At 41.9% G+C, this 18,713-nt stretch overlaps 1 protein-coding gene across 3 annotated transcripts in view; it reads right to left on the bottom strand.

Moving 5' to 3' along the window:
- Positions 1 to 5,410: 5,410 nt before the first annotated feature.
- Positions 5,411 to 18,713, bottom strand: part of bbs7 (Bardet-Biedl syndrome 7) — a 73,884-nt gene continuing 60,581 nt past the window's right edge. For all 3 annotated transcript variants that reach the window (XM_086009836.1, XM_086009826.1, XM_086009845.1), the window contains 4 exons: positions 16,871 to 16,980; positions 16,677 to 16,780; positions 12,726 to 12,849; positions 5,411 to 6,306 (listed from right to left, as the gene is read on the bottom strand). In XM_086009836.1, the coding sequence (XP_085865962.1) occupies positions 6,173 to 6,306; positions 12,726 to 12,849; positions 16,677 to 16,780; positions 16,871 to 16,980 (472 nt within the window). In that variant the 3' untranslated portion in view covers positions 5,411 to 6,172. The remainder of the gene's footprint in view (positions 6,307 to 12,725; positions 12,850 to 16,676; positions 16,781 to 16,870; positions 16,981 to 18,713) is intronic.

The raw sequence follows: 18,713 nt of genomic DNA, 5'->3' as shown, positions 1-18,713 counted from the left end.
CACCCAAGCCCTATCCCCGTAACCCCACGTATTTAATCCCCCCTAACACTAAGGGCCAATTTTTTTATCATGGCCAATCAACCTAACCCGCACATCTTTTGTCCTCTTTACTGATGGAACTGTCTCGTGCTGCGTTACAATTCCACAGGTCTAACTTAATTGGTCGGTCTTCCCACTGGAGTCTAGACAGTAGTGAGTTATTGCTGCGGTTCTCAACCTTTTTACTTCTGCGGCCCCCCTCCAGTGTTATAAAAATTCTGTGGACCCCTGTAACACAATTATTTTTTCTGTATAAAAATTTATTAATAGCTCTATTACACCTTATGTAAAGAAGAATTTATTTAGTCCTAAATTTGCATAAGCAAAATACTGTGGATACTGAAAATCTGAAATAAAAACAAAATGCTGGAAACACTCAGCAGGTCAGGCAGCATCTGTGGAGAGAGAAACAGAGTTAACGTTTCAGGTCGATGACCTTTCATCAGAACATGTTCAAGAACTTTGGAGGAAAGGACTCTATATGCTGCCCTTACCAACTGAGCCATGGGTGAACAATGTATTCATGAGTTCTGACAAAAGGTCATTAATGTGAAACGTTAACTCTGTTTCTCTCTCCACAGATACTGCCTGACCTGCTGAGTATTTCCAGCATTTTGTTTTTATCCTAAATTTACATTATCTGCCCATTTACTGCACAAGGTCTGCTCCACCCCATCAACAATTTGCTTAACAGCAAATGAACCAGAAGCAACAAACACAGTGCTCACTACAAGCTCGTTTTGTACACACTCGGTCAGACGGGGCTAAAATTCCGTGTCCACATCCTCCATTTCGGAAACAGAACTTCCCTCTTATTTCAATACCAAACCCCAACATAGTGGTGAAAGCCAGCGCCAGTAATGGTGGAGGCGGATGGCACGAGAGAGATGGAGAAACAAACAAGGCCCTGAGCGAATTTACCCACCCAATCATTACCATAAATCCTTTAGCGACAAAGGCAGCCCCCTCTTTCCTCCACCCCAACCCTTTCACAAATAGCCGGTGGTATCTCAAAGAGCATGAGCACCCAGACTAGGCCTATCCATCCATCAGAGAAGCACATGGCCATGAATATAAAACTCAAGAGTCGGAGGTATGAGGAAAATCATAACTTCTTCAGCTATTTTATTAACTCAGACTAAAGATACTGAAGTAGAGTCACACCGGATCCTGATTATTACAGCCTTAGCCCTTAAAACCTCTGAACTCTTTTTAAAAAGCCACTTTATTCTAATAGTTATAAAAAGGTAATAGACAGCTTCAGTGTATGTAAAACAGTTAAAATCACTGGGTTCAAATGACCAGGCAAAGTCAGTCATTCAGCAGCCTCTATTGTTTTTTTGTGTCTTTTAACTCTCAGATTCTACCTGTAGAACGGGAGTCATTACACGTTCCTGCATCAATGAAGCAAAACAGTCCATCACTTGAGTTTAAAAGTCCTTTGCTGAATAGCAACATGAGTTTAATTTTTGCGTCGGGAATCACACGAAGAAGCTGCACAGCAGCATTTTAATCTGTTTTACTCTTAGAAGATATCAAGAAATGTTTCTAAAACATTTCCCAAACCTGGACGAACGCTGAATCACCGGGCGTGAAAATTCCACCAACAAATCTGACTAGAGAGTGTCAGTGAACCATGTGTAGGGGGAGGGGGACAGAGGATGTGAAGTCACCAGGACAACATTATCAACATTCACAATAGTCCAATCTTTCTCACTTTATTCATCTCTAGACCACTCTTTTCAATGTTGTCTCACATTCTCCTTTAACCCCCCCTAAAACACAAACATTTATTAACATCTCCCTCCTCGGCGCTCAGACTTGTACAGTTGTAGCTATAGAAACGTGTATATACTACACAAGCCAGTGGAGGTGATTCATCAGTGCTAGATTGGCGCAGGTTTGCAGCCGCTGCATCTGAAGTTTGATGCAGCTCCATAAGAGATATAGGTAGTCTCTGTTCAAATTATGCCAACGTCTCTTTCTTTCCTGCCATAAACATCAGTAAGTCTCTCCTGTATATTGATGGGACAAACCAACTGGCGGACCCCTGAAATCTTCTCGCGGCACCCCCACCCCCCCCCGTTGAGAACCCCTGAGTTATTGGACGATGGTGATGTTACTTTGAAAACGTCATTAACCAGTACTTCTACATCGCTGACAAGAGAAGTGCAAATATGATTTATTTTTAATATCCTGTTTATACTCTAGAAACTTCTGGACACTCCACTCAAACATTGGACCATCTAGACAGAAGCAAACGCATGTGATTAAAATGATCTTCTTTACAAATAGCCTCTTTGCTGCCAGATCATAGCAATATGTAGCACTTGCAGTAATTTGGTGACACTATTCAATCAAATGGTATTTTCTTAATCTATATTTTCTTACATTCTTGCATCAATTTTTCTGTCAGGTTTTCAACAGAAAGGTGTGACCAAACAAGAAAATGCTGTAATGAGATTTGATGACTGTATTACAATTTAATATTAATGATATTTTCAACACCACCATATTTACAATCTATCCTATTTACAACACAATCACTGCATCAATGACTAGAAGCAGTGAAATGAAAGAACAGTCGTTTATGTTGTGTCCGTGTGTTAATAGAGACACTGAAGACAGGAGTTGGTTTCACAGGTGTTTACTGAACAAAGTCTGGAGGGGAACTAACTGATACAACACAATACACAGGCTTATATAGCCCGAGTGGCCATTACCGGCATTACAGTACACAGGGGGCTCTTAAAGGTACATACACTTAGGGTTGCAAAGGGGTGGAAAGTTTCTGGTAAATTTCCGGTAAATTTCCGGAAATTTTCCACGGGAAGTTTAGCTTGGGAATTTTGCCCCAAAAAGCACATGCTAGCATAATATTGTTTTTTTTGTATTTCTTTTTTTTTCCCCCACAGGTCCTCTCTTAAAATTACTAACAGAGATGGAATCTTAATTATTAAGGAATTTCTTAACTTGGCTTGTTTTAATAATTACAAGTTTTGTGTGTGACTGTGAACAAATATGTCCTGATTGGTTGGATGAGTGGATGAGCGATTAGCTCCCTCTATTTGTAATATTTGCATATCGAATTGTGATTGGCCTGCAGGCATCTGTAAGACTGTTATAGTTTTTTTAAGATCCAGGTTAGGGGTCCTGAGGGAAGTCATTTTGTTTTCTGCTGATGTTGTGATGATGCAGTAAGTAAATCAGACTTTATACCAAATAAACCAGTTACTTGTTGAACTCTGTTGTCCTTCAATTTAAAATATACAAAATAATACACTATTGGTGATGTAGAGTCGTGTGTGTACAGGTCATGCTTCCATCACATGGAGCATCAGCAAAAATGTACTCACCCTGTTGCAATCGTGCTGATCGACCGCAGTTCGACACGGAGATGAATGCCCTTTATTTCTCTGCATAGAACAATGCCACGTTTACCGTCGGATGTGTGGAAGCATTTTACCCCAGGCATTAAAGATGGAAAGACTGTGTACATGTGCAAACACTGTAGAAAGCCATATGTAAAGAATGCCACAAAGATGCAGCAGTATTTATCCAACGATCTTGGATCACAAAAGGTCTTTGCAGTAGTTACTGACAATGCTGCGAATATGAAGGCTGCTTGGGCTCAAGTGGAGGAGGCCTACCCTCATATTACGTCTATTGGGTGCGCAGCTCATGGGCTTAACCTGCTCAAGGACTGCTGGATGATGTGTTTTGGGAGAGTGGTTAGCAGCCTTAAACTACTCTCACCAGTAGCATCTGCAATTGCTCAGATTGAAGGAGATGACGCTGTCTTGTCAGATGTTCTCAGGCTTTTTACTGATTTAAAAGAACAAATCAGCATTGCCCTACCCATATCCCTGCTGCTCAAAGCAGAGGAGAAGGCAATTGTTCAATTCATACAGACGCGTCAAGAATTTTGTGTCAAGCCGATTCATGCTGCAGCATACATGCTGGACCCAAAGCATGTTGGGAGACCAATACTTTCTGGAGAACAGATCAACAGCGCTTACAGTGTGATTTCTACCCTCTCACACCATCTCAATCTGGATGTGGGCAAAGTTCTGGGAAGTCTGGCAAAGTTCTCTACCAAGCAAGGTCTTTGGAATGGGGATGGGATATGGGAATCATGCAAGCATATCAGTGCACATACCTGGTGGAAGGGGCTTTGTGCATCTGAGGCCCTGTCACCTATTGCATCGGTGATACTCCAAATCCCACCTTCATCAGCGGCCTCTGAACGAAACTGGTCACTTTTTGGGAATACGCATACAAAGGTGCGCAACAGGCTGACTAACAAGAGAGTGGAGAAACTGGTGGCTATCCGGGCGAACCTACAACTTATTGAGCCAGATGCAGAAGTGTCCACCACACAGCTAGACACTGACACAGAGGAGGAAATGGACACGTCAGAGCCAGAGTCAGAGAATCAGGAGGAGCAATGAGGAGTAGAAGACTCAGAAGACTCATGAGTAGTAGACTCAAAGGGACAAAATAAGGACAAATTACAGGCTAAATAAGCTGACGCTCTTTTTATTTTATTTTAGATGGGTCTTTTTTGTGGGGGTTCAATAAAGTTCAAAATTATAACCTAAATAAAGTTTTGAAAGCCTGTTTTTATTTGTATGGAACAGTATGTCTATTTTGACGACAAAGATAATATAAGGGTCAGAGACAAAAACCATCAGTGTGCAAAAAAACTCAAAATTCCCAAAAATTCCCATGGAAAGTTTCCTCTTAAAAATTCCCAGAATTTTGCAACCCTACATACACTACAGTTTAAAAATAGTTCAGCAAACAATTGCCTACATATAATGTAATCCGAGAGGCCATGACAGATTGTATTTGCCCCGAAAAGACAGCCATCGCTGTTACACATACTTTAGTACATGAAGTTAGCTGGTAAGATTTCAGTGCTGGGAGTTTAATAGAAACTTTGAGGACAGGAACATACGTTAACGTTGAAAAGGTTTGCAACAACTAATGTTACTATAGTAACAATGCATATAGGGAATTGTACTGTTCAGTATATTCCTACAAGTATTATACAATATTGACTACAAGATTATTGTATTATATGTACATGATATTAATGAGTGATTCCACATCTACATACCCCAGTACGTCAAAAATTGAGTATGTCTCAAATTAGTGTACATGTTAGCGCTCTCAAATGGCAATACACTTGAAAGACTCCAGGGGTTAACACTTTAGCCTACAAAGTATATGGGCCGCTGGTCTATATCAGAGTTATTTTACATTTGGAGAGATGACAGGTATAAACAATAGTGCTGCTCCAAAGGAAGATTAGGAAAAAATCACACTGTGCCCATTATTACATTTCAAAGAAAGAGGAAAAAAGACATATAAACAATATACTTTTAATACGAGTTGCAAACATATATATAAATAAGTAAATTGTGAAAAATCAGGTGGGAGAAAGACTGACATAATTCATTTCTGAAATCAAACTGAATCCCAGCCTTGCTGGATTCTCCCAAGGAATATTTCAAAACTGATGTTTGGACTTAGAATGCAGTTTTCGCAAAAGTCCAAATAGGTGTTGCCTGAACCCACCAATCTACATTCAAGGCATGTGTATAGGTGAAGAAAGGTTGGGAAATGGGTGGAACATCCATTTTGGGTAACCTCAAAAGAATGGTGTTTTTAACCATCACTCTCAAACTCTGACAAAAGGGGTTTTGAAAATATTTCTCAATTACCATTTCAAAAAAAAGGCAAGCACATATTTACATCGTATTATATCACACTGCGTATTTGCAAGATACTGAGGGGTGAATTTCCACAAGGGTTCGTCCACTCATTTGCCATAAATTTGGGGAAAGATCCATGGAAACCTAGAGAAGCAGCGTAAAAACTGTTTATACCATTTCTCCAGGGTTTCCACAGATCTTCTGCCGAAGTTATGGCGGACGAGTGAAAGAAATTCATCCCTAAAATACCTTTACAGTATCATGATCAGTTCCTGTTTATTCTTGCCTTCAATAAAATTGAATGCCTGTTCCATTATTAGTGAACTGCTTCCAATCATAGTAGTTCACTATTATAAAATAGCACCTGGTCAGGAACTTTATATTTGCTTTTCAATTGGCTTTGAGTAGTTTCTCTAGGCTGAATCAAAGAATGCCACGAGAGTTTTAGGGTCATAATTATCTAAAATCTCCAGCAAAAGAGGAACCTTGGTTTTCACGTTGGTGCCCTTGAATTTGAATTTATCTATGAAGAGGTCAGTTATCATGCCTATATGAGGAAAAAAAAGGAGAATTAGTATAAACATAAAGGTGCACCTCACACTTTACTGTTCAAGTCCTACACATTTCTCTTACGCTTTAACAAAGAGAAGCCGAGCATCATAGAAATAGTAGAGCATAGGAGGCCATTCAGCCCATCAAGTCTACGCCGGCTTTTTTGAAGAGCAATCCAGTTAGTCCCACTCCCCCGCTCTTTCCCCATATCCCTGCAATTTTTTCTCCTTCAAGTATTTATCCAATTCCCTTTTTGAAGGCTACTATTGAATCTGTATCCACCACCCGATCAGGCAGTGCATTCCAAATCCTAACCACTCGTTGCATAAAAAAGTTTTTCCTCATGTCGCCTCTGGTTCCTTAAATCTGTGTCCTCTCATTATCGACCCGAAAATATTGCATAATCTTTTTATTTTTATTGTATCCCCATGTCTATTTCATTTTCCTCAGGTGTCCTGCAAGACAGGGAATTTAAAGTGTCTACTTGTGGCTCAAAGGACAAATAAACTGCTTGGTGTGGTGGTGACCCATTTAGATCAGGAAGGCCACATTGTTTCTGCTAAGTTAACTGGATCTCAGTGGGGTGGCAGTGCATGATTACAATTGGCCTCAATATCCTCAGGCTAGGGAAAAGAAAAAAGACTTGCATTTATTTAGCGCCTTTCACAACCTCAGGACGTCCCAAATCGCTTTACAACCAATGAAGTACTATTGAAGTATAGTCATTGTCGTAATGTAGGAAACGCAGCAGCCATTTTGCGCACAGCAAGCTCCTACAATCAGCAATGTGATAAGGAGCAGATTATCTTTTTAGTGATATTGGTTCAAAAGAATTGACCAAGGTTCTAGCTCCTCCTCATTATTCGGTTTCCCGATTATAAATGGGTGTGTGTGGATGTAAGCTGAGGCCACAATCGGGTTCAGTTGTGATGCCTTCCAGTGAAACTGCCTATTGATACAAATTGTCTGAGCTCATACATGAAGAATGACCACTTTAGTGAAGTACTACAGATCCTGTGATTCCTCTGGAATTGTACCCCAGCCACACCCTTAAGGAGGAAGAGATAAAAGAGAAGGAAATAAAAAATTAACTCAATTATTTAAAAATTAAAATTACTTTACTACTTGTTGTATAAACAGCATACACAACAGAGAATGTTGATTATCCAGTTCATTCCAGTCATAAGGCAGACTTCGTGTTTGGGCTAGATTTTCTTCCCCTGACATCTTGTATGAGTTATCAGGTTTTCCTTGGATGTGGGTTAAACTGTGTTCATCCACAACCAACGACATTTTCACTACAATTGCGATACCCTGAGCTAGAGAGACACCACAAACACCACAGTTTAAGCACAATTTTCAAACATTTAATAATGACTTAGAGTCCTTGAACGTGTTGTCGCCTCCCAAATCTGTGCCTATCTTTCCCGCAACTCCATGCTTGAATCACTCTAATCGGCTTTCTGCACCTGCCACAGTACTGAAACGGCCCTTATCAAAGTCATAATGATATCCTATGTGATAGTGGCCTGGTAAACTATCCCTCCTCATCCTTCTCGACCTGTCTGCAGCTTTTGACATGGTTCACCAGAACATCATCCTCCAACGCCTCTTCTCCGTCGTCCAGCTGGGTGGGAATGCCCTCACCTGGTTTCATCCAGTTGTAGCCAGAGAGTCACCTGCAATGTCTTCACTTCCTACTGTTATGTCTGTTATTTCTGCAGTCCTCCAGGGATCTATCCTTGGCCCACTTCTATTTCTCATCTACATGCTGGCCCTTAGCGACTTCATCCGTAAACACAACATCAGGTTCCATACATACGCTGATGACACCCAGCTCTACCTCACCACCACCTCGCTCAACCCCTCCACTGTTTCCGAATTGTCACGCAACTTGTCAGAAATTTCCTCCAGCTAAGTATTGGGAAGACTGAAGCCATTGTCTTCGCAGAACCTCAAAAAGGTAATAATCTCTGGATTGTTAACTGAGCCACGCGCAAATTGGCATAGGGACAAACAGATCAGAGGTTTAAATGCGTGGCTCAAAGAGTGGTGTGGGAGGAAGGGGTTTTGCTTCATGGGGCACTGGCACCAGTATTGGCGAAAGAGGGAGCTGTTCCGTTGGGATGGCTCCACTTAACCAGTGTCCTGGCAAACCGAATAACTAGGACAGTAGACAGGGCTTTAAACTAATGAAGGTGGGGGGGGGGGGGGCAGGAGATTCAGGAAAAAGTAAATTTAAAAGCAGCGAGAGAAATGTCAAGGCTCTAGAGCAGAGTAGCGTTTTGGGTAAAAATAAGCAGAGTGGGTCAGGAAGGGACAGAGAGTAACAAAGGTAATAAGGCATCAGTGACTAAGGTGACATCAGGGAAAAATAGAAATAAGTCAAAGCTAAAGGCACTATATATGAATGTGTGAAGTATTCGCAATAAAATAGATGAATTAATAGCGCAGATAGAAATGAACAGGTTTGATCTAATAGCCATAACGGAGACGTGGTTGCAAAGTGGCCAAGGTTGGGAACTAAATATTCCAGGATACTTAACTTTTAGAAGAGATAGGCAAAATGGAAAAGGAGGAGGGGTAGCCCTGATAATAAAGGATGGGATAAAGATAGTAGAGAGAAAGGATCTTAGCTCCGAAAATCAAGAAGTAGAATCAGTTTGGGTGGAGCTAAGAAACAGCAAGGGGCAGAAAAATTGGTGGGAGTTGTTTATAGGCCCCCCAAACAGTATTTGTAATGTAGGGCAGAGTATAAATCAGGATTAGAGGCACATGTAACAAGGGTAATACAGTAATCATGGGGAACTTTAATCTACATAGACTGGGCAAACTAAATTTGCAGTAAATAGTGTGGAGGACGAATTCATGGAATGTATGCAAGATAGTTTTCTCGTTAGTTATGTTGAGGAACCAACGAGGGAACAGGCTATTTTAGATCTAGTATTGTGTAATGAGAAAGGGTTAATTAATAAACTTTTAGTAAAGGGGTCTTTAGGGAAGAGTGACCATAATATGATAGAATTTTATATTCAGTTTGTAAGTGATTTAGTTAAATCTGAAATTAGGGTCTTAAATCTAAACAAAGCAAACTACGTAGGTATGAGGGGCGAATTGGCCAAGGTAGATTGGGAAACTACATTAAAAGGTATGATGGTAGATATGCAATGGCTCGCATTTAAAGAATACTTAATTTACAACAAATATACATTCCTTTAAGGCACAAAAACCCCACAGGAAAAGTGGTCCAACCATGGCTAACAAGAGGACAAGTTAAAGATTGTATTAGATCAAAGGAAGCGGCTTATAATGTTGCCAAAACGAACAGTAAGCCTGAGGATTGGGAGGATTTTAGAATTCGGCAAAGGAGGACCAAGAAATTGATAAAGAAAGGGAAAATAGAATATGACATAAAAACAGACTGTAAAAGCTTCTATACGTATGTAAAAAAGAAAAGATTAGCGAAAGTAAATGTGGGTCCCTTACAGGCTGAGACAGGAGAAATTATAATGAGGAATAAGGAAATGGCAGAGAAATTAAACAAATACTTTGTGTCTGTCTTCACGGAAGAAGACGCAAAAAACTTCCCCAAAATAGTGGAAAACCAAGGCTCTAGCGAGAATAAGGAACTGAAAGAAATTAGTAATAGTAAATAAGTAGTACTGGAGAAATTAATGGGACTGAAATCCAATATATATTCCCAGGACCTGATGGCCTACATCCTATGGTTTTGAAAGGGGTGGCTATAGAGATAGTGGATGCATTGGTTGTCATTTTCCTAATTCCATAGATTCTGGAACAGTTCCTGCGGATTGGGAAGTAGCAAATGTAACCTCACTATTTAAGAAAGGAGGGAGAGAGAAAACGGGGAACTACAGACCAGTTAGCCCGACATCAGTAATAGGGAAAATGCTAGAATCTATTATTAAGGATGTGGTAATAGGGCACTTAGAAAATAATAATAGGAATAGGCAGAGTCAACACGAGTTTATGAAAGGGAGATCGTGTTTGACAAATCTGTTAAGAGTTTTTTGAGGTTGTAAGTAGCAGAGTAGAAAAGGGGGAACCAGTGGATGTGGTGTATTTGGATTTTCAGAAGGCATTCGATAAGGTGCCACACGAGAGGTTATTAAACAAAATTAGAGCTCATGGGATTGGGGGTAATATACTAGCATGGATTGAGGATTGGTTAATGGACAGAAAACAGTGAGTAGGAATAAACGGGTCATTTTCGGGTTGGCAGGCTGTAACTAGTGGGGTAACACAAGGATCAGTGCTTGGGCCTCAGCTATTCACAATCTACATTAATGATTTGGATGAGGGGACCAAATGTAATATATCCAAGTTTGCTGATGATACAAAGCTGGGTGGAAATGTAAGTTGTGAGGAGGATGCAAGGAGACTTCAAGGGGATATAGACAGGTTAAGTGAGTGGGCAAGAACATGGCAATTGGAATATAATGTGGAGAAATGTGAAGTTATCCACTTTGGTCAGAAAAATAGAAAAGCAGAGTATTTATTAAGTGGTGAGAGATTGGGAAATGTTGGTGTTCAGAGGGACCTGGATGTCCTTGTACACGAATCACTGAAAGCTAACATGCAGGTACAGCAAGCAATTTGGAAAGCAAATGGTAAGTTGGCCTTCATTACAAGAGGATTTGAGTATAAGAGTTAAGACGTTTTACTGCAATTATATAGGGCCCTGGTGAGACCACACCTGGAGTATTGTGTACAGTTTTGGTCTCCTTACCTAAGGAAGGATATACTTGCCATAGAGGGAGTGCAACAAAGGTTTACCAGACTGGTTCCTGGGATGGGGGGATTGTCCTATGAGGAGAGATTGAGTAGACTGGGCTGAAATTCTCTAGTTTGGAAGAATGAGAGGTGATCTTATTGAAACATACAAAATTCTACAGGGCTTGACAGGGTCGATGCAGGGAAGATGTTTCCGCTGGATGGGGAGTCTAGAACCAGGGGTCACAGTCTCAGATTAAGGGACTGAGATGAGGAGAAATTTCTTCACTAAGAAGATGGTGAATCTTTGGGATTCTCTACCTCAGAGGGCTGTGGAGGCTCAGTCGTTACGTATATTGACAGAGATCGATAAATTTTTGAATATTAAGGGAATCAAGGGATTGGGGATAGTGCAGGAAAGTGGAGATGAGGTTGAAGATCAGCCATGATCTTACTGAATGACAGAGCAGGCTCAAAGAGCCAAATGGCCTACTCCTGCTCCTATTTCTTATGTTCTTCAGTGCCCGTCACAAACTCCGTTCCCTAGCCACTGACTCCAGCCCTCTCCCTGGCAACTGTGAGGCTGAAACCAGACTGTTCGTATTTGACACCGAGATGAGCTTCCGACCACATATACGCTCCAGCACCACGATTGCCGACTTCCACCTCCGTAACACCGCCCAACTCTGCCTCAGCCCATCTGCTGCTGAAACCCTTGTCCATGCCTTTGTTACCTCTAGACTTGACTATTCCAATGCTTTCCTGACTGACCTCTTACCTTCCAGCCTACATACTTGAGCTCATCCCAAACGCTGCTCTCCTAACCTAACCCGCACCAAGTCCCGTTCACCCATCACCCCTGTGCTCGCTCACCTACATTGGCCCCCGGTCCAGCAACACCTCAATTTTAAAATTCTTACCTTAGTTTTCAAATCCCTCCATGACTTCGCCCCTCCCTATCTCTGTAGCTTCCTCCAGTCCTACAAGCCTTCGAGATCTCTAAGCTCTTCCAATTCTGGCCTCTTGTGCATCCCAATTTTAATCGCTCCACCATTGGTGGCCGTGCCTGCAGCTGCTTAGGCTCCAAGCTCTGGAATTCCCTCCCTAAACCTCTCCGCCTCTCTAGCTCTCTTTCCTATTTTAGGACGCTCCTTATAACCTCACTCTTTGTCCAAGCTTTTCGTCATCTGTCCTAATAGCTCCTTATGTGGCTCAGAGTCAAATATTTATCTGATAATCGATCCGTGAAGCGCCTTGGGATGTTTTACTACGTTAAAAGGTGCTATATAAATGCAATTTGTTGTTGTTGATTTAATATTTAGAGGTACTGGAGGATGACTTCACCTGTGGGACCATACCCCACCAATGTCGCCACCTTTATAGGAGATAATTTGGTGTGCAGGTTTGCTGCCAAAGGAGCTTTAAGCTTCTTTGATGTACCAGAGAATGTTTCAGCTGGAACATACAATCCCATTAAGAATAATTTCAGAAGTATTAACTGTGCAAGCCATACTGAAGCTTAGAAAGCATGGTTGCTTTTAGAGGGAGCGGAGGAACTGGAATTAATGGAACAGGTCAGAGGTTGTGCTGTGTAATGTGCACTTGGAAAAGACATCTATCAGCATAATTGTATGTTTTCAACTATTCACAGTGTTCCTTCTCTCCATTTACAGTACTTGCCATACAATCTCTCCAAGTGAGCAGGCTGTTTCTTATACTCTTCCAGTAGATTATCAGCTTCCTCTAAAATGCAGCGGTATTCAGGTATTAGGAAATCCACATTGCCTTCATACACTTGCAGCTCCTGCAATGAAAGGGGTCACCTGATCACACAGATCATTACACTTAATTTCAGAGACTCTACATTCAACTATTGCTATAAATATAATAATTTGTATTGATATGACACCTTTAAATGTAGGAAAACATACCAAGGTGCTTCGTAGAAGTGTAATCACACAAAACATGACATTGGACTAAAAGGAGCTATTAGGAGAGGTGACTCAAGGAAATAGGTTTTAAGGAGCGTCTTAGAGGAGAGACAGGTTGAGATGTGGAGAGTATTAGGAAATGAATTCCAGAGCTTAGGGCCAAGATGGCTGAAAGTACGGCTGGCAATGGTGGGGCGAAGGGAGTGCAAGAAGTATAAGCAGCCAGAGTTGGAGGAACGCAGAGTTCTCGGAGGAGGTTACAGAGATAAGGAGGGTGGAGGTCATGAATGGATTTGAACACGAGATCGAGAATTTTATATTTGCGGCATTGGTGGACCAGCGGCCAATGTAGGTCAGTGAGCACAGGGGTGATGGGTGAGTGGGACTTGGTGCGAGTTAGGATACGGGCAGCAACATTTTAGATATTCTCATGTTTCAGGACCTTTCTGCAAAACGCATGAAAAACTTGGTAACCTAAATGGCTGTCCTTAAAGGGACCACTGGGGGACGCTGAAGACATGGCAGGGAAAGTTTTTATTTCCCCTTCTGTGGAGCATGGAGGAGTAGGAGTGCTCGCCCAAATCCACTGCACTACTGTGGGCTGCTGCTCGCCCATACTCGGCCCAACTGTATTTCACTCCTCCATGCTTGTGATGCTCCCTGTGTGCACTGAGAATCATCAGTCTCTGTCCCCTTGTTCCTCATTTTCCTACCAATGGAAACAATCTTTCACTATTTGCTCACAATAAAGTCGCCAGGTTTCACTCAGCCCTTCAATGGCTGCTCCTCTCTTGGCCCCACACCCACTCACCATGTTGCTGCTGCTGCTCTTGGCTCTGCAGGAAATGCCGGGGCCCACGCCCAGCCCAGCCCAGCCCAACTCACCTCATTCCTTTTTTTTCCCCCCCACCCCACCCAAGCTCCAACTGTCCTGACCCCTAGTCCAGTTTCCTTCTCTCTCCCTGCCCCAATCTCCTGGTCGCCTCCAGTCACAATCTCCCTAACCCCACCCCCGAGTTCCAATCTCAATCTCCCGACCAGCACCCCCCTCCCATCCCCCGCCCTTAAGTCCCAGTCTGAGTCTAATTGGATAGTTCTTTCAAAGGGCCGGCACAGGCAAGGTGAGCTGAATGGCCTCCTTCTGTGCTGTAAGATTCTATGAGTACCTCGATGGGCCCTTCGGAGGCACGGAAGGTAGCTATGGGCTTATCCAAGAAGAATTCAGGCAGGAGAGTAAAAAGACAGAGGGATAGTGAAAGGGTGGAGTAGGGATTTGTGTGGGGCAAAGTACCCAAGAGGGGAGAAATGAAAGATGGCATGAATGTGTGACAAAAAGGGGAGGAGGCAGGAGAGAAAGGCACAAAGGGGGTAAAGAGAACAGAAAAAATAACATAAGGAAAGTCAAAAATGAGAAAAGGTCATTCAACCCATCGAAGCTCATCTCTCTAGTACCTTATAGGTGTTTTTATATTAGTGTCAGTGCTAGTTTACGCTTATGGTACCCGAAATGTAGCCGATGGCAATCCTAATATAAACCTCCCAGACTTGCTAATCCAAGCATCCAGAAGATAGCAATGCTATTACTGAAATAACACATAGATACATAGAAGATAGGAGCAGGAGTAGGCCATTCGGCCCTTCGAGCCTGCTCCGCCATTCAATGAGATCATGGCTGATCATCCAAATTCAGTACCCGGTCCCTGCCTTCTCCCCATATCCCTTGATCCCTTTAGCCTTAAGAAATATATCCAACTCTTTCTTGAATATACTTAATGAACTGGCCTCCACTGCCCTCTGTGGCAGAGAATTCCACAGGTTCACCACTCTCTGGGTGAAGAAATTCCTCCTCATTTCAGTCCTAAATGGCTTACCCCTTATCCTTAGACTATGACCCCTGGTTCTGGACTCCCCGGCCATCAGAAACATCCTTCCTGCATCTAGTCTGTCCAGGCCTGACAGAATTTTATAGGTTTCGATGAGATCCCCTCTCAATCTTCTAAACTCCAGTGAGTATAAGCCCAATCGACACAATCTCTCCTCATACGTCATTCCTGCCATCCCAGGTATCAGCCTGGTGAATCTTCGCTGCACTCCTTCCATGGCAAGAACGTCCTTCCTCAGGTGAGGCGACCAAAACTGCACACAATACTCAAGGTGTGGTCTCACCAAGACCCTGTACAACTGCAGCAAGACATCCTTGTTCTTGTACTCGAACCCTCTTGCTACGAAGGCCAACATACCATTTGCCTTCTTAACCGCCTGCTGCACCTGCATGCTTACCTTCAGCGACTGGTGTACAAGAACACCCAGGTCTCTTTGCACTTCCCCTTCTCCCAATCTATTACCATTCAAATAATAATCTGCCTTCCTGTTTTTGCCACCAAAGTGGATAACCTCACATTTATCCACATTATAGTGCATTTGCCATGTTTCTGCCCAATCACCCAACCTGTCCAAATCGTGCTGGAGTTTCACGACATCCTCCTCACAGCATATCCTCCCCCCCCCAGCTTTGTGTCGTCTGCAAATTTGGAGATATTACATCCAATTCCCTCGTCCAGATCATTAATATATATTGTGAACAGCTGGGGTCCTAGGACCGATCCTTGCGGTACCCCACTAGTCACTGCCTGCCACTCAGAAAATGACCCGTTTATTCCAACTCTTTGCTTTCTGTCCGCCAACCAGTTCTCTATCCAAGTCAATACCTTGCCCCCAATCCCATGTGCCTTAATTTTGCACGCTAATCTCTTATGCGGGACCTTATCGAAAGCCTTCTGAAAGTCCAAATACACCACATCCACTGGTTCTCCCTTATCTATTTTACCAGTTACATCCTCAAAAAATTCCAGTAGGTTAGTCAAGCATGATTTACCTTTTGTAAATCCATGTTGACTTTGTCCGATCCAGTCACTGCTTTCCAAGTGCTCTGCTATTACATCTTTTATAATGGACTCTAGCATTTTCCCCACTACCGATGTCAAGCTTACCGGTCTATAATTCCCCGCCTTTTCTCTACCCCCTTTTTTGAATAGTGGGGTAACATTAGCTACCCGCCAATCCATGGGTACCGTTCCAGAGTCTATCGTTACACAACACTCCTGAGTAAGTGCCAGCTCTCTATACTGGCAGAGGGGTGATGTTATGGAGTGGTTGCGGCTGTGAGGCACAAAGTTGAAATGGGGCAGTTCTCCCGGGCCGTTAGAAGCAGTGCCCGGGAGATTTGTGTTCCATTCCAGGACACACGGCAACCTTAAGCACAGCACACGTTTCCAGGAAGTGCATTTATATGAGCAACTACACTCGATTACGGAAGGTGGGTTCTTGTCCAATACGGGTACTTCATTTATTTATTTTTTATTTAACAGAGTTTAGCAGAGCCAGGAATCAGTCTTGGAAAGTTAACCTAATCTAATCTGGTTTTGCAACTCAACTTGTTAAGATTTCTTTTTTAATTGATAAAAAGTAAGTTTCTACATTATCAAAAATTATTTTCTTTTGGAAGCATTCAATACAACACAAACCTGCCACTGCATTTGAAAAGACTGCTGCAGTGTACTACTCCTAGACTCACATCCGTTTTGTTTGTGTGTGCGAGAGAGAGAGAGAGAGAGAATAGGCTATAGGGCATGTCTGCTCAAAAGACTTGCTTATGAACTGATTTTTTCAGCTTGTTTGTTATATTATTTGTGCAACTTACCTTCAAAGCATCGATCAGCTGAACCTTTTTGGCTAACAGCAACTGATGTTCCAATTTGGGATGGATTAATTTTAGCGTGTAGTTTATCGATTCCTCATTAACATCTTTAAAAAGAAGACACATACCCCTCAGGAAAAACAGTTAATAAATGATTAAATTCTAGGACCTGAATTAAATTGTAGGTTGGTTCTCACCATATGAGATGTTGAGACTGATTTTTCTTTTTGTAGCTTCTTTTGTTAATATATCTTTCAGGATGGAAATGGTAGAGATGTTGTCAGATTTAAAAGTTCCTTCACCTTTTCTAAAAACAAATTCAAAGTACAGTGATTAAGTCTCCTCAAAAGTAAATCTATCAGAAAGAAACCAGAGTAACTCAGAGAACAAGGTTATTATTCTGCAACAAATTGATACTGATTTAATAAATAATATACTTTACATAGCCCAGTTCATTTCCCCCTGGGGCTGCTCGTGGACAAAGATAATAAAAGTTTTATATGACAGAAGATTGAAACAGATGTCTGAACAAACAATATACAAATGTAGCTAATTAAGTCCCAATAGTGTTGATGACATTGTTTTCATACACTATATCCTTGTGATGGGTAATTAATAATAAAATAAAAACCACTGCAAAATAAAACAGTTTATAGTTCATTTTAAAAAGCTGGTGTTCAATATATAATTCCCAAGAAAATCATTTTTATAGCATTACAGAGCTCTTTATTATTAATCTTTTCTGTATGATGCTGAGGATGATAAACTAAACATTACAAATTGCTAAGTTTTTATGTATGAAAAGGCTGGCTGCAGAGTTGGGCTGGGAGGATTGGTCTCAATAACACAATACCAGTCACATAGGAATTGCTAAACAAACAAGGTCCATCTAGTTCGCCTTCTACTATCCTGTTAGATGCATGATACAATGATAATGGGGTTTTTGAATAATCAAAGCAATCAATCGCTATCAATTAGTCTACAACAGACCCAGAAATGACACAAGGAAAATCCCTGTGAATAGCTTTCGGAAACATTGTTAGCAAAACTAATTAGATGGAAGAAAGCATAGATGCAAGTGTTTTTTTTAAAGCAATTCACTGCATTTATTGTTCAAATTTACTGAACATAAAGATGTACAATAGTAGATTTTTTCAAGTCAACAACAACCAGCATTTATATAGCTTCTTTAAAGAGTAAAATGTCCGAAGGTGCTTCACAGGAGCGTAATCAGACAAAATTTGACACCGAGCCAAAGACCGAGACATTAGGACAGTTGAAAAAAAGCTTAGTCAAAGAGGTAGGTTTTAAGGGGTGTATTAAAGGAGGAGAAAGGTGAAGGTAGAGGGAGAGGATTCCAAAGTTTAGGGCCCAGATGGCTGCCAATGGTGAGGAGAAGAAAATGAGGGATGCACACAAGGTCAGAGTTGAAGGAATGTAGAGTTCTGGCGGGTTATAGAGCTTAAGGAGGTTACAGAAATAGGGAGGGGCGAGGCCATCGATGGATTGGAACAGAAGGATGAGAACCTTTAAAATGAGGCGTTGCTGGACTGGGAGCCAATATAGATCAGCAAGCACAGTGGTGATAGATGAATGGAACTTGGCACGAGTTAGGATACATGCAGCAGAGTTTTGGATGACCTTAAGTTTATGGAGGGTGGAAGATGGGAGGCCGGCTAGGAAAGCATTGGAATAATTGATTCAAGAAGTAACAAAAGCATGAATGAGGATTTCAGCAGCAGATAGGCCGAGGAAGGGGCGGAGACAGGCGATATTACGAAGATGGAAGTCGGCAGTCTTTGTGATGGAGATGATTTGTGTTCGGAAGCTCAGGTCAGGGTCAAATAGGACGCTGAGGTTGCGAACAGTCTAGTTCAGCCTGAGACAGTGGCCGGGGAAGAGGATGGAATCGATGGCTAGGGAATGGAGTTTGTTGTGAGGGCCGAAGACAATGGATTCAGTCTTCCAGATGTTTAATTGGAGGAAATTTCTGCTCATCTAGGACTGGATATCGGGCAAACAATCTGACAACACAGATTG

Source organism: Somniosus microcephalus, chromosome 2 (assembly GCF_052327205.1).
Source record: "Somniosus microcephalus isolate GS21.2 chromosome 2, FLI_Smic_1.0, whole genome shotgun sequence".
Taxonomy (NCBI): Eukaryota; Metazoa; Chordata; class Chondrichthyes; order Squaliformes; family Somniosidae; genus Somniosus; species Somniosus microcephalus.
This window is presented reverse-complemented; position numbering and strand designations above follow the sequence as displayed.